Raw genomic sequence first — 15,711 nt, 5'->3', positions numbered from 1 at the left:
TGATGATGTTTCTGGCTCTCCTCGTTTTGCAAAATCCACTTTTATTAGCGGCAGTTTTATAAAGGGAATGCGAGATGGGTATTGGCCATAGGGTGCCTTGGAAAAAATACAAACTGCAAGTGCTTTACTAATTCTAATTAAGCTATGAGATACAAAGCACAATTATCTTGTTTTACAAAGATTTATTATTCTGTTTCTTAACAGCAGTACTGACAGCCTAAATGACCTCCTCAAAAACATTCAGAAAGCAATAAAAAAATAACCTAAGCGTCCATTTTCTGCCAGAGTTTCCACTTGTAGCAGAAAAACATTTTCAAAGGTCATCAGCATTTTTTCCTTTAGTTGCAATTGTATGTTTCTGGAAGAGAAGGTCAGTTCAAAGCAGTTTCAATTCCAAGTCCCTACATCTTGGCACTGACATTACCCCTTTTTGCCCAGAAATGTATCTCTTTATTTGTTGTTTGTTTAGGAAGTTAAAAAACTTCAGTGAATGGCTTAAGAGCAAACATATTTTTCATAAAGTGTCTTGCCTTGTGTTTAGACATTACTTGCTTAGATATCTTCCCAGTGTTTAGATCCCAGTGCTTTGTTTATTTCCTTGTGGTGTTAAACAATATTATTGAGATTTACTTTTGAGTGAACTCAGCTATCATGAAGGACGTGGAGGCTAAACATAGGCTGGAGAACTTCTCCTTCCACAACGAATACAGCTCAGACATAGCTCTTCAGATCGTCCCGAGAAACCAGGGCTGCCAACTCAGCCAGTGCCCAGGGCAGGGGAACACACGACCTAGGCCGCAGCGCTCCCCTGGCTCCCAGCACCCCCAGCTCTACCTGAGGCCACGGGCACAGCTCGGCGGGAGAAGAGGCCGCAGGCCAAACCCGCCCAGCAACGGCGTTTCCCGCCGAGAACCCCCCCGACGGCTCCCGGCGTCTCCCCCGCTACTCAGCCGAGTCAAGCGGCGCCCCTCCACCGCCAGGGCTTCTCCCGCGCCCCGGCAGGGCCGGTAGGTAGACGCGCGCGGAGCCCGTTAACGCCTCCTTTACAACCGCCGCGCTGTGAGGGCAGCCTGCCCGGCGCTGGGGTGCAGCACCTCCAGGCCTCGGAGCCCCGCGGCGGAGGAAGAGATGGAGGAAGGGAGGAGCCGAAGCCCCGCACCACCGCGGCCGGGGAACAAGAGAGGAAGGAGCAGCCGTCCCCGCGCCGCCACAGCCGCCAACCACCCTCGGCCCCCGCAGAGCGCTTGCGCACACCTCATCCGTCTCTTCGGGAACCTCAGCCCTCCCCGTGACGTCACCCGCGCTCCGCCACGCCCGCCCAATCAGGAGCCGCGGCTCTCGCGGCGCCAAAGCTGGAAAGGGTGGGGGTGTGGCCGCCGGCTCGCGGGAGGGGAGTGCTCTGCCTTCCCGCGCGGGGAGCGTACTGGGGGTTCCCTTTTGCCCCGCCCCCTGGAGCTCCCCCGCCACGTGACAGGGGACGTGGCTGCCTTGTCAGGGGGCGATGCCCAGTAGGAAGGTACCTGCGTGCCCGCGGGACGGGGGGAGCTGCGTCGCGCGGGCAGGAGGGGAGGGGGCTCGGGCTCGGGCTCCGGCGGGGCAGGCGGCCAACCGACGGACCGGCCGCCGCCCTGGCCTCCCCTCAGGGCCGAGCCGCGGCTCCCGCCGGCGGCGCTCCTTGCGCCCTTCGCGGCGGCCTCGCCGTGCGCCCTCCTAGTCCCGGTGCGGGGGGCGGGTGGTGGTGGAGGAGGAGGAGCGGCAGCCGCCCCGCTGCCCCCTCAGACCCGAGACCGCAGCTTGGGCTGGGGCCTTTCCCCCCCGTCCGAGCCCCGTCCGAGGCGATTTGAAAAAGCAGCCCCGCCGTCTCCCTGGGGGAGGGCGGTCCCGGCGGCGGGTAATGTTCCGTCCGCCCTGACCAGGCGAATGGCTGCTGGGTCCCGCCGAGCTCAGCCTGCGAATGTCTCCCGGGCAGCGGCCCCGGTGCTGGGCTCTCCCCGCGCCTCGGGCCCCGCGAGCTGCCGGGGAAGGGGGCCCAACTCCGGCCTGGCTATTGGCAGCTCGCGGCTGGAGCGGCGGGCGGGAAAACGGGTCCTTCACCGCATTCGTGATGTTCTCGATTGCGCTGTACTGACCTTTTCTCCATCGTTACGCAATGGAAGCACGGCTGTACCGAGGGGAGTGTGCAACTCAGCCCCCTTATTGGATGACAGTCAGGGGAAAAGTGCGGGGAAAGTAAAACTCTGAGAGGAGAAGAGACTTATCAAAATTGCCAGGCTTAGTGTTGTTCTGAGTACCTCAGCTTCTTTGGGCATTTGTGGGAGTAGTGGGGGGAGAAGCGCCCCGTGCGTTTTTTCGGTCTCCTCGCTTCGGTAGTTTGCTTGGGGCATTTGATGATACTGGCAGGATTGCAATTAGGATGCTGTCTCTGATTCGTAGTACTTATGCTAATATTGAGGTATTGCTGGAAGGCAGACTACAAGTGTCGTCGTTTGCTGTATAAATACAAAGAGTTCATATGACAGATCTGGGCTCTAAAGTATTTCATTTTCCGTTTAGCATATGGATAAAATGCTGTGAATATTCTGCACCAATTTTTAAATATAATCACATTTAAAAATCAGTCTTTTTGGAAGAAAATGTCAACAACAAGCTTAAAATAACCTACTATACTTCATTTAAATTACCTTGTAATACTGACACTATACATATTTTCTTCTAAAAGTTTTGAAGTTCTTGACTAGTGAAAAACTGCACGCTTCAACTGCCAAGGTTTAACCAGCTCTTGTCATGATGTGATGACAGTTTTTGATAATAGTTTCTTTAGCAGACAAAAATAATGTTCGTCATTGCTATATCAATGAAAACTATACAGGTTGAGTGAAAAGACAGCAGTCCTCTCCACTTGCTGACTACTCTTTTAATGAAACCATTTTAAAAAACCAACCTGATATAGTAACAGTATCATAACTTTTTGTTATGTATCCTAAACATTTTGGATAATTTAATCTTATGATAGCTTTTCTAAAATACTTCTGTTTCAACCATTTTGATAGAGGGCAGATTTCTGTCTAATTAACTGCTTGGCACCAGTTATTAAGACAAAGTACATTTTCAACAGTATTTTTATTCCATAAGGGTGGGTTTTTTTCCTCCTCCAAGTAAGCGTATAGTTATTTATACTCTTGCTTAAATAAGCATGTGTAGGTTTAAAAAATCCTGATATTCAAATAGTAATATAATATACATATATATATATCAGTCAATGAGAATAGCCTTTCATTAAGAGTAGTAAAAATCATGAACACAAAGAAGGGTTTTAAAACTGTGTTTTAAAAATACTGGTCTCACACATCAATATCAATATGAAAAGTATTTTGAGATTTTTTTTTTAAATGCTTTTTTTTCTTTCTTAGACACGTGCTGACAGTGTGGAATGACGTATGCCGGGTCATTGTGACTGTGGTCATACAGTTTAGATTTTTTTTTCAAGAATGATTACACCTTGATGAGGTCCTTTCTCAGGTTCATATATGTTCTGAATCTTCTTTGGAAAATATGCATACTGGTTTTCATAGGACTAAAAAAAAAAGTCTTGGCTTCAAAAAAAATATGGACTATGGTTTTAATTCTGCAACCTTTATTTGAATCCTCACTTGAGACTTTAAAATGCAAAGGATGTTTAATATTAAATTAAAACTTTACTTCTATCCAAGCACTAAAACCAGTAATTACACTTTCAGGAGCTCACTAGCATGAATATTGAGTTCTGCTGAAAATTAGATGCCTGTTTGTTTTGTGCTATCTTAAAATTTGGCTTCTGAAGCCCACAACTCCTTTCTTTTAGTTTTGAGTACCTCTTATGTGAAGATTCTGAGGACAAAGGTGAAAGATGAGGATGGCTGTTGGTCAGTGTTGGATGTTTCTGTGTACTTTTCTGCAATTGTTCCCTTCAATTTTTATTTTTTTTAAACAAAAAAAAGTCTCTGGAAACTAGACCTGTGATTTTCAGCACTTTATTGTTTGTTCTGCTCTGTGTTAGGGAAGAATGCAATAATCGATTAGTTCTGAGTGATGCTTCTGGATTTGCATGTCAGTAGCAGGAGGAGTTCATGTAATGAAACATTTTATTATTATTTTGTACTTCAATCTTGTGTTGCTTTTTGCCTTGGAGATGGTGAAGTGTCAAATGCTATCTACCCCGTATGCAAGTGGAATGTCAGGTCATGTTTTCCTGGAATTTCATTCCATGGTTTTTGGAGCTGCCCCAAGAAAATGGGATTATCTAGAGTATAAAGGGCTGTGCAGTGAGTAGTCTTTGAGCATACAGTCCCAGTGACTTAATGCGGGGTGCATCTGGTTGATAAATATTTGGCATAAGTAACAATATAGATTCGTTGAGTGGATATGTTCTAGATAGGACCTTCCATTTAAAAATCAAAAACAACCCCCCCGGCCCTATATATTTCATAGTCTGGTCTATAATAGTTATGTGTATTTATTGAATTTTCAGAGTCTGTCTCCTTTTCCTCACTGCACACCTGTACCCAGGTAGGCTGACTCATGCTTTACCTCACTAGAAATAACTAAAGGGATTGATGAGGGAAAGATCTTTTGCTGTGCCTTTTACGTGGAGGGCTTGATCCTAATTCCAGACACCAGCAGGAGCAATTTAATTTTTTTTTCACTCCTTTAGAAGGGACTGCTCCACAGACGAAATGCAGTGCTTTTGTGAACAGAGGTCAACACTTTCAGCTTGAGGTAGTCATCCTAGCTTCCCCTTCTTTAACTGAAAATTTCAGAGGTCATATTTTGTCTTCAAATGCTCTATGCAATCCACAAGATTCTTTGCCTGACTTTTTTTTTTAATAAATCTTGATTTCTATGAGGTACACCACATCTACATGATCTAGCTCTTTTGAGCCTGATTCAGTGATTTTTTTTTTTAAATACTAATATCTGTTTCTAGACACTTCATCCATAATATTAATAAATAAGACAAGATTTTTTTTGTGTGCCCTGTCTTTATGCTAGAGGAAAAATATGATGACTACCTTCTGACTTGAGATTAAGAGACCTCGCTGTTGTCGCTGTGTTTCTTTGGAAACAGCATGGCCTTCTGATTAGCTTTGCTATAAATATTTATTCCTGAGAGAAACAAGTTTCTTAAAATATTAGTTTCTCTGTTGCCTTGAAGCAGGTGGGAGCGGAAGCAAAGAGCCTTTAAAACTTCCAATTTCTGATGCCAGCTGATGTTTTCCTGCGGCAGAGGTCCTTTAGCATGCTTCACATTTATATCTGCATATAAACATTACACATGTTGAAATGACAGACTTTTTACATGGCATATTCTTTAAAAAAATGTTTGGTGTGTGTATGAATGTGTATACATGCACCCATGTGTATATGCATGTGTGCAGTGATACTGTGACAAAGTCCCCCCCTCTCTAACTGTGGATTGAAGCTATAGATCCAATTTCCAGAGTTCACATCAGATATTTCTATGGAGATACTTTAAATTGCCAAGGAGTTTGGGATGATGGGGAGTTTCTTTAGGGTTTGTTTTTTCCTTTTTTTTTAAGGTGGTGTAGGATGTGGGAAATGGTGGAAAGGTATCTGCATTAAAGGCACGGAGCTGTAAGTCACTGCCAATATCCACAATCATAAGTCCTTCACTTTCTCATCCCTCCAAATGGTGTCTGCCAGAAATTTGCGGTAGCTGAAGAACATCTTATGTAAGGGGTGTATTTCTTTACTTGCTTGTTCTAGGACTTCAGGAACTGGTTTCAGTTTTTCTCGGTGACTATAGTGGCTATAAATTTCTGTGTGGTGGTAGCAGAAACTCAGTTTTTCTGGTATCTGGGGAGCAGGGCACATGGTGAGACAAAAAGGTAATTAACCAGAGCTGTCAGCAGTACTGAGGGCTCTTCAGGTGTAATTAAGCTGACATGGTGTCAAGCAGCTGCTGGAGTGGTCCCACTGGTCCTTGTATCCTTTTTTCTGCCAGTGTGCCAGCTGTAGATAACTAGTGTTTCTTCCCAAAGCAGTTTTCTGCCGTTTTGGTTCTTTGTCACTATTTCTGCATGGAGTCTGGTGAGCACTGAGTGCTCGGGAAGAAGAAGGGTGAGAGGGGACTCCAGTTGTTTCTGGTTTGTCATGAGATCACCTGTGCTGAGACATCCCTGTAGAGCTGCTCTGAAAACCTGAGCAGCCCTGCCTTTATCCAGGCTAGCGACGTGGAGGATTAAACAACATGCTTCTGTCGCTAGCAGTCATTAACTATTAAAACTCTCTTTTTGCTTGTCACAGCCATGGTTGTCTAGTGCCTCTGGAGGAATATTCCCAACTGTTTAAAAGTCATTCCCAGTGCCACTTACGTTGCACTCTAAATATAAGCATAACCATCTAAGCATAAATCCAGCTATTTGTTTTACTCATTTTAGCATTTCTTTTATTCTTGTGAACTGTAAGCATACAGTTTTCTATACGCACCCTAACCCTTCTTACTTAGGGAGAGGGAGTTAACATGTGGCTTTTATCCTGCCATTTTTATATGGTATTCCCTTCCCAAATCTTTACTGTTGTGGACCACTGGCTGTTCTTCAGCTGCCACATTCTGCTGTTTGTCCCTGCTTCTTACGCCGTGCTCTTTTTTTGCTCCGTTGGTATTGCACGGTGTAAAGAAATAGAGGGATTCTGTCTGTCAGGGGATTTAATTAATTTAAGAATAACACGGATGAGAAACTTAACAGAGAGTAATTCTCTAATTCTATATTTTATGTAACTCTTTGTGTATGCATTTGTGTGGCTTTTTCACTTGTTTGCAACTGTTTCTGCTTTAAATTGACCGTCAAAAGCAGTGTATTGTAAACCCATGTGCAAGTCTTAGTGCTGTTATTGACACAGATACACATTCTTCAAAATTGGAGTGTCCCATTTAAGAAATAAGCTTAGATGAACTGCATTTTACACTGTAAATTTTTGTCTGCAAAATATATCTTGCAAAATCATCTTGAAGCTATGAAAACATTTGTATAAGCAAGGCTTCCAGCACTGGCAAAGGTTTAAAAAACCCAAACAAACAAACAAAGAAACCCAAAGAAAACCCAAAATCCAAAAAGCAAGCTAGAGCCATGGCATGGTTTTGAGCCTTGGTGCACTGCTGGCTGCACTGTTAACTCTGAGCCTGGCAAAAGTCTTCCATTCTGGGGAATGTGAAGGTGAAGTGAATGTCTCCAACTGGAGTGAAGCCTTGCTGCGACATTTTGCTGCAGAACCAAAAAATGGGCCTTGACATGTTTCAGTTATTAATATTTTCCCTATCCATACTTTCCTGTGTGCCGGAGGCAGGAGTGCTTACCAAGAGGATAGGACAATGTAGGGGTTGGTGTCTAAGCTCTCTGGGAATGGAGGCTTGGGCCAGCATCCTCATGGGGAGGAAAGCTGAATTTAAATTCTCCTTATGAAATAATATTAATCCTTTTTGTTTAAACTGTCATCGTCTCCTTACTTAACATCGTGTCCCTATTAAAGTGCTTTTGATTCCTTATTTAATTAATACCACATCAGATTCAAGGTTGTACTTCTTCTCATTTATATCTTGGTGGGAGCAGTTATGGGGACAGTTTGACTTTGGTGATAATGACCTCTTGTAGTAGCTGCTTTGTGGTGTAAATACCCCCAGCCGTCTTGGAAGAGGCTCTTAGCAAGGTCAGCTGCTGTCAGAGGAAACTGCAAAGCCACTTAGAATCATAGAATCATTCAGGTTGGAAAACACCTTTAAGATCATCAAGTCCAACTGTTAACCTAGCACTGCCAAGCCCACCACTCAACCATGTCCGTAAGCACCACATCTACACGTCTTTTAAATACCTCCAGGGATGGTGACTCAACCACTTCCCTGGGCAGCCTGTTCCAATGATTGACAAACCTTTTGGTGAAGAAATTTTTCCTAATATCCAATCTAAACCTCTTGAGAGAAGAAACTGACACCCACCTGGCTACACCCTCCTTTCAGAGAGTGATAAGGTCTCCCCTCATCCTCCTCTTCTCCAGGCTAAACAACCCCAGTTCCCTCAGCTGCTCCTCATAAGACTTTTGGTTTACTCTGTCTTCTTATCATGTGACAATAGGACCCGTTGACCGGAGGGGTGAAGCAAGATGGAAAGTACTTGTTCTATTCTTGCGAGCACTCAAAAGATCTAGAGGAAACAAATAGACATTATCAGTTACAAATGGACAAAAGTTGCCAAAGACTTTTTTTTTTTTTGCATGTTTCTTAGTTAAAAGTGTATGTTACAGTCCTCGTTGACCTGGCTGAAATTATATGTGCTGATTAATGTAACTTTGGAGTAATTCTTAAATATAGGTAGGAACTGTAGTTGCTTGAGAGAAAGTAGATCAAAAGAAGACAGACATATTCAAGCAGATAGTATAGTCAATGTTTTGTAAGATAAATTTTGGTAGCAGGGTGGGCTAAGGTGTTTCTCGTGCTTAAGATCAATTTGTCTGTATAAACTGGTGTAGAATCTTAAAGATAACTTTGGATGTGATAACAGGCAATTCTATCAGCTTCAGCTATTCTGAGATGTTAAAAATTAAATTATCACTGGATGCTAATCAGCATCCTGTTTCGTGACTTACCCAATAGTCCAAATGACTTTCAACATCTCGTTTAAGGGGAAGGCAACACTTCCACTACCATTTTTTGGGAAATGATTGTGAAAACAAATGTAATTCTTACAGCTGAAAGAGTCTGGGGTGTTTTGGTTGGATAGTTTTTAATGAAGAGCTGGATAGTGATTATCTAGTTTGACCTCCTCCGTAACACAGAATTCAATTAGATTAAATGTGAGTTTGAAGGAATTATTTAGTTAAAATTGTGTTTTACTGAGCTGTTTTTGTTTAGGATAATACTTTCAGCTTCACTGGGCAGCTAACAGGTGCTACAAATATAACTTAGATCAACAGAAGGTAGTATACTTATCAAAAATTAAATTTACCCATGACATTGGGGTTGTTGTTGTTGTTATACGGTATTAAATAAAAAATGGTTGCAAGTGTTCAAGACTCCCCCCATCTCATTAAAAATTGCAATTTGTAAATATTCAGAAAAAGGGACTGTCTAGATTAAAGTTCACTTGAATTATGTGTACACAGTGGTTTTGATAGGTTTGTTTTTCCTTATAGCGGAAGCGATTTTGGAATGCAGAATGCACACCCTTCCCAGATGAGAGACCCCTACAACTGAAAAAATCAAATGTCAGGACATCAGTGGCTGCTACTTTGATTTCCAATGCGTGGCTTAGGTGTGGGGATGGTTTTCAGAGCACTTCAGCGCTGGAGGTAAAATGCTGGCTTACTTAACAGTGTAAGAAAGAGATGCAAACTGACAGTTAAACCAATTTCCATGCTTGACTGAATTATAAGATGTTACCCTTTTTTGTGTTATATCCCAATTAACAGCATGTTGCTCTAACTGTCAAAGTAGACAAAAATGGAAAGTAAGGTTATGTAAGGGCATTGTCTTTACTTGTTAGTGTAATTTTCTGAGCGTATGTTAATATGTTATGTTCTAGATAGCACTTATCACTTGGAAAATTTCAATAATACACTGAAGGATACAAAAGTAATTTGACATTTGGGATGGAGTACTGCATTTCCTAAAAAACATGGAACAAAAAGACTCTAGTTTGCATCTGAACATTTTTTTGCTAGATCTAAAGAGTATGTTTGTAATAATGAATTCACTGTAGAAAATCCTGTTTTTTGATGACCCTGCAGATGTGGGTCTTGGTACAGATGCTGTTTTTGGATGATATATCAAATTATGCTTATGTGTGTTGGTCTTGTGGGTCATGAACAGAGATGTTCAGCCAACTCTGATTGAGAAGTGCTTTGTGCTGAAAATTATGTTCAACCAAGATGCTTTTCTGTTTCTTCTTCTGATACTGAGCAGTCACAGTGTTGCGTAGCTTGTGAGATTTAATAAAATCAGAGACAGGGCCACCAAGTGCTTCTTTCTGTAACCTTGGAATAGGGCACATGCTTTATCAGATGTACTCTTCCTGCCCACTTTTGACTTTTTAATGCTGAAAATACTGGCTGTTGTTCTTTGCAAGGCCAGATGTGATTCCTGTAAGTTTATATTTTCCAAAACAATGAACATTCAGCTTTTATATTACTGTTCTCATGCTTTATTACCTCACTCGTTATATAGCACTCTAGTAGAAGATAGAAAAACTAATTTGAAATGGTGCTACTAAGTTATGGTGGGTGAATAACAACAGTTTTGGGTGTATTACTGCATGTTAAAATTGTCTTTAATGCCTTGGTGATTAAATCTCTCTCTCTGTCCCTCTTTAATATAGTCCCTGAGACCTACTGATAAGAAATCCAGGATTAAGAAGCATCTTGGACCACTGTTAGCATCTGCTGAAAGTGCAGCAGGTATAACTATTTCATGTTAGTGATGTCAGAAGATTATCACTTTGTTTTGCCCTTTATCAAGATAGAAGGTGGCTCAAAATACTAGTTGCTTTCTTCTTCTGTTATTGTAATCAGATGCTAATTTTGGTAAGAGACACAGTTGCAATGTTGTGATTGGGCTCCTCTATTCACCTAGAGTGCCTGAAATACATTCTGTAAAGCTGCAGGCTATTGCTCTTGAACAAATGAAAGAAGCATCACTAATACTGTATATCGCGCATGTTCTAGTAGGGACAGGATATTTGATTTCTTCACATTTTTAAGAGGAGAGAATGAAAACCAACACTCAGCTGTCTAAATAGAGGGTGAAATAATTCTCTCTTCTGCTAGAATCAGACAAGCAGAGAAAACATTTATTTTCTAAGTATGAGCAACAGAAAACCAGAATTTTGTCAACCTCCTGCTTTCACAGTCTTCTATGTGTACCTGAGTCTGTTTAATATTGTGATAAAAAAAAGAACTCTAGGCATAATAAAGAGGAGGAGGAGGATGACTTATCAACTCAGTTCTTTCCCTTTTTGAGTCCAGAGGAAAGGAAAGAAAGAGGGAGCAGTGGCTTCTTCAGTCTTTGTGTTTCTACTTGCTCCAGCAGCTGTGCTGCCTCTGTTGGAGTTAAGTGACCTACTGGGCACCTTTTGTCTACCTTTTCGGGTTCAAAATTATGCTTTTCCAGATTTCTGAATAGAACCTCTTTGTGTTGCAGGAGGACAGGTGGTTGTGTTTCTCTCTTCAGGGCCCTCCCACCTTATTCCAAATTCCCAGTAATTGTCTAACTTCCCATCTACCTAAAAAACTTTAGTAGCTGTAGGAAGTGGAAAATTCTGCTTTCCTATGATTGCTAATTCTGCATGTTCCACTGCTATGCATTAATCCTTTTCTCCTTGCTTTTGTTATTAAAAATGATGGAAAGAGATATTTTGAATTTAAATGTCTATTTATATAAAAATAAATAATATATAAAAAATATATAATAAGTATATATATTTATGTAATATATAAAAATAGATGTCTATAAACAGCTATTCTTTGTTATTCCTGAAAAGTTTAAAATTTTTTTCTCTCGGGACAAAACTGGAAAGTCATCTCTACTGATGGCATACTTTTATTAATTTGTTATTCATTGTATAAAGTCAGAAATCCCAAACCCAGAATTCTAAGGACAGTTTTTATTTAAACCACTTACTGTTTTGAAAGGGCACAAGTGGGAGCATTAGGACTGTGTGTAGAGGACTGTATGTCAGACAGTCATTACTTGTCCTTGCTCTGCTGAAGGACTGATTGATAGCCTCATTGTACAAAATGAAGTGTTAGCATTTACTGTGGAGAACCAGAATGAAAATAATGTGTATATGTATAAGAAATATGTGTGAGTTAATGCTCCAGTATTAATCTCTGATGCCTGGTGACAGAACTGATAATTCTTTTCCAGTTAAAAAATAGTTTATTTTTAAAGAATTTTTAATTTAACAATATCACATTTGTGTAACAATCTAACACTTTACAATTCTTTCTGATAGGATCTGCTGCCGTTGAAAGCTCTAAGGAGGCTGAGGACATAATATGGACCTCTAGTGGCAGTGATTTTTCAGATGATGAAAATAAAACATCAATTCCAAGGTTACACAGCAAAAAAAGTTACGCTTCCAAAACAGAGAAATCACCTAGCAGCCATGATTTATTGTTAGAGGACAGTAGTAGTGAAGGTAAGTTCGAATGCAAGCAGATTTGTCAAGAAACCTTCTGTCAACTTCAAGTGCTGTAATGAAAATTCTTTGAGGCCATTCTGACAAAATGACATAATCTAATCCTTTTTCGGTTAAATCAGTTGGCATTTTTTTTTTCATCAATTTAATGGAATGGAATAAGCTCTTAGTATAAATTATGCACAAAAATTTTAAAGCTGGGAGTACAGGAGCATAGTTGGGCAGGTTATACATCGAGCAAAGCATGTTGGTTCATTTCAGTGTATTATAGTTTTTTTGTACCATTTCCTTCTCTGTGCTGTGGAGTTGTGCACAGTTTTGCCTGCCTGCCCTGTGATACTGGTGTCTGTGGCAGACTTTGCAGCTGTAGATAGCATCATGTTCTGTGGTGTGAGTTTTCATTTCGGTACACAGTATCCCTTGTTTCCCCTCTTAGCTGTATTATGCGAACAACCATGAGTTTTGTTCTTAGGGGCTTGCTTTCTAATTCATGGAGCAGGGGATGATGGAAGGGAGAGAAATTGATTAAAAAGTGTGGCTGAAGACAGAAAAATCTTTACTTGTGTGCTCCATTACATAAGTGTTAATTAGGATAATGTTTAATTTGCATTAGAACTTGTTAGGAAGTATTTTCAAAGTGAACTACTTTCAGAAAAATAATTCAGGTTACCTTTGTAATTACTTCGGATCTGGCTGAAGTATTACAGCTGGACTTCACATCCTGGATGTCTCAGACACCACTGTGACTTGATCGTTTCATCCATATTTTTGTCATTAATCTAACACTGTCATTGACATATCTGATGGTCATCTTTTGTAATTCCTAGTAATTTTCTTTCCTTCTTTTTGAAATGGAGGCACTGTCCATTTTCTAGACTACAATCTAATACTCACCAGGAATCTTTCTAACCTGCCATTAATATCATTTTATTACGCTTGTCTCCTGCAGGTATATCCTGCAGGTTTTAATCTTTAATTCTCTTGGGGGTTTTTTTAAGAGACAATTCACAGACTTATTTTTACTCTTGTAAGAAAGCAAAATTTGGCTTCTCTATGTAAATGAAGAAATCCTGATGCATTATGTATCTTCTTGAAGGTACTAAGGAAATCCAATCATTTCCTGTTTTTATTCTAAAACCAAAACCCTATTGAAAGCAGTTACTGAAAGCAGCGGGGAGTAAAAGAACAGTAACTTCCATGCTTTTTCAAGTAACCGGAGAATACACTAGTTATAATATTGTACACATGTGTATCTGTGTGTGCATATATAGGTACAGTTAAAAGTATGGGGATAATAGCTGAGAAAGTATTTTTAAAAGTGACATGCCTTTTTACATGAAGTTCACCTTCAGAGACAGAGTGTTAGTACTTGAGTGTCACAAGACAGAACTGATTGTCTTATATTTATAAAAGAATTTATACTGTCACAAGTGGCAGGCATCTTGCCATACAGCTTTGAGACCTCTTTGTGCTACCTAGTTGCCAATGTCTGTGCTTAAAATTTCTGATGAAGCTTTCTGGTAGTTAGAAACAGAAATGCATTCACGTGCGTGAAAAAGCAGGCAATACCAGAACTGGGTGTTTATTTGTCTGGGTGACTTTAGAGTTTGGAAGTTCCATGAAGAAACTAGTGATTTAGACTATACTAGCACTGCCAAGTCTAGAAGGTACTGCCACTACAACAGCAAAAAAGTAAAACCAAAAAGCTTTCATCACTCCTGTGAACATGCTCATTTATACAAAATACAATGAGATTCTTCCTCTCAGTGCCTTGTGGCACTTGGACCTGAAGGGTGGTGGGGCTGTTACTGCAGCTCAGGCTTCTGCTGCTTTCAGGAGATCCTCGAAGGTGTGAGTGGGACTTTTGGAGTTGCATTAAACACCACCTGGTCATGAGGATGGTGGAAGGACTGTTCCGCATCTCTATCTTTGTTTATTGCTGTTTTGGTGGGTTTTTTGGTGGTTGGTGTTTTTTTTTAAACTCTGTCTTTTCTTGTGCCTGTCTCTATTAATTTATTCTAAACAAACCTCTGATGTGCTTAGAGGTTTGATTTGCAGACCCATGTATTTAGCCACGGTGTTTTAGGAGGTGACCATTTCAACTAGCTTTTTCATTTCTCTATGGGGGTTACCACTTGCAGCAGATGTTAACTTATGCCAAAGTTTCAGCTGTTCCAGGTCACTGAAGGATTTGCTTAGAACAGTTGATTCTGAAAAAAGAGCACTTGGAAAATCCAATGCAACTGGGCAAAAAACCCCCCAAACTAAAACGTAGGAAAACTAATAATAACTAAACTAAAAAATCCCAACCTACCTAAGCAGTTAAATATACTGCCTTCTTATGGGTAGTACTTTGAAATCTTTTTTTAATGTAATTTTTATATCTTTCTTCAGAGATGCTTCTGTTGTCTGCTATTAGGATTTAGCTTTTATGAGAGACAGGTTCACAAAATAGTTAAACGTAAAGCTCAGTTGAACATCTGTAAAAAATAACTTTGCACTTTTTCCCAAGTGACGGATAATTGTAGTACTACTCTGTTTGACTCCATGTTTATGAATAATATATGGTGATTAAGAAAAATTCTTTTTACAAATATTTTTATTTCAGATGAACCAGAGTTCATTGATTGGGAGAAGGATAGTGATTCTACTGATAGGTGTGATGGATCAGAAAAAGATGACAGCTCACTGGAGATATCAGATGCAGACTCCTGCACAAATCTTAATTCTCTGCCTGTCAGAGAGGAAAATGATGAGCTTTGTAAGGTGAGAAACTGTTTCAGGTTTAAAAAAAAAGAAAAACAAAAGCTTCTACTGCAATTATGGAATATATTCGTATTTGATTGCATTTAATTCGGAGGAATGTGAGGTTTTTGCTTACTTTATCCCTCCAGAAGGAATTCTGTACACAAGAATTCCAAGGCGTTTTCTCTGACTGCCAGACCTCAAAACCAAGCAGTGCCCCACTCCTAGAGCTTGGTGGTGTGGTCACTGAATCGGGATGATTGAGGTGGGAAGGCACCTCTGGAGATTGTCTAGTCGAACCTCTCTGGCTCAAAGCAGGGTCAGCTGGAGCCAGTTGCTCAGAGATGTGTCTGGTTGGGTTTTGAGTATCTCTAAGGATGGAGACTCCACAGCCTCTCTGGGCAACCTGTTCCAGTGCTCAGTCACCCTCACAGTATGGAAGTTTGTTTTTACATTTAAATGGAATTTCTTGTATTTCAATGTGTATGCAAAAAGGTGATCAAGTGGGTAGGTTTCTCAGTGGAGATGCGATTATCTGGATTCTCTACAGCCCCTGGCTGCTTGTCACAAATTGATGTCCAAATTTCCTGTGATGTGGTGGGTGAGACTGTTACCTATTTCTCTTCAGTACTTTGGACCTTGACTATATAAAATCGAGGTATCATGACTAGAGCGTGTTCTGAGAGTGGTGATGAAGTAAGAGACTAACTACAGGACTCCCTACATCACTGAAAAGCGATGAGGATACAAGAGCTCAGGACAGCAGTAAATACTGAATTGT

The 15,711-nt window shown here is 40.9% G+C and overlaps 1 protein-coding gene across 1 annotated transcript in view; it reads left to right on the top strand.

Annotated features, from left to right (window-relative positions):
* Positions 1 to 1,373: 1,373 nt before the first annotated feature.
* SPIDR (scaffold protein involved in DNA repair) overlaps positions 1,374 to 15,711 on the top strand; it is a 210,561-nt gene continuing 196,223 nt past the window's right edge. Inside the window, exons 1-5 of the mRNA XM_075744139.1 lie at positions 1,374 to 1,516; positions 9,184 to 9,339; positions 10,365 to 10,443; positions 12,000 to 12,185; positions 14,794 to 14,951. Coding sequence (XP_075600254.1) covers positions 1,502 to 1,516; positions 9,184 to 9,339; positions 10,365 to 10,443; positions 12,000 to 12,185; positions 14,794 to 14,951 — 594 coding nt within the window. The 5' untranslated portion in view covers positions 1,374 to 1,501. The remainder of the gene's footprint in view (positions 1,517 to 9,183; positions 9,340 to 10,364; positions 10,444 to 11,999; positions 12,186 to 14,793; positions 14,952 to 15,711) is intronic.

This window comes from Balearica regulorum, chromosome 2 (assembly GCF_011004875.1).
Source record: "Balearica regulorum gibbericeps isolate bBalReg1 chromosome 2, bBalReg1.pri, whole genome shotgun sequence".
NCBI classification, from domain to species: domain Eukaryota; kingdom Metazoa; phylum Chordata; class Aves; order Gruiformes; family Gruidae; genus Balearica; species Balearica regulorum.
The sequence above is the reverse complement of the archived record's forward strand: the minus strand, read 5'-3'. Positions and strand labels throughout refer to the sequence as shown.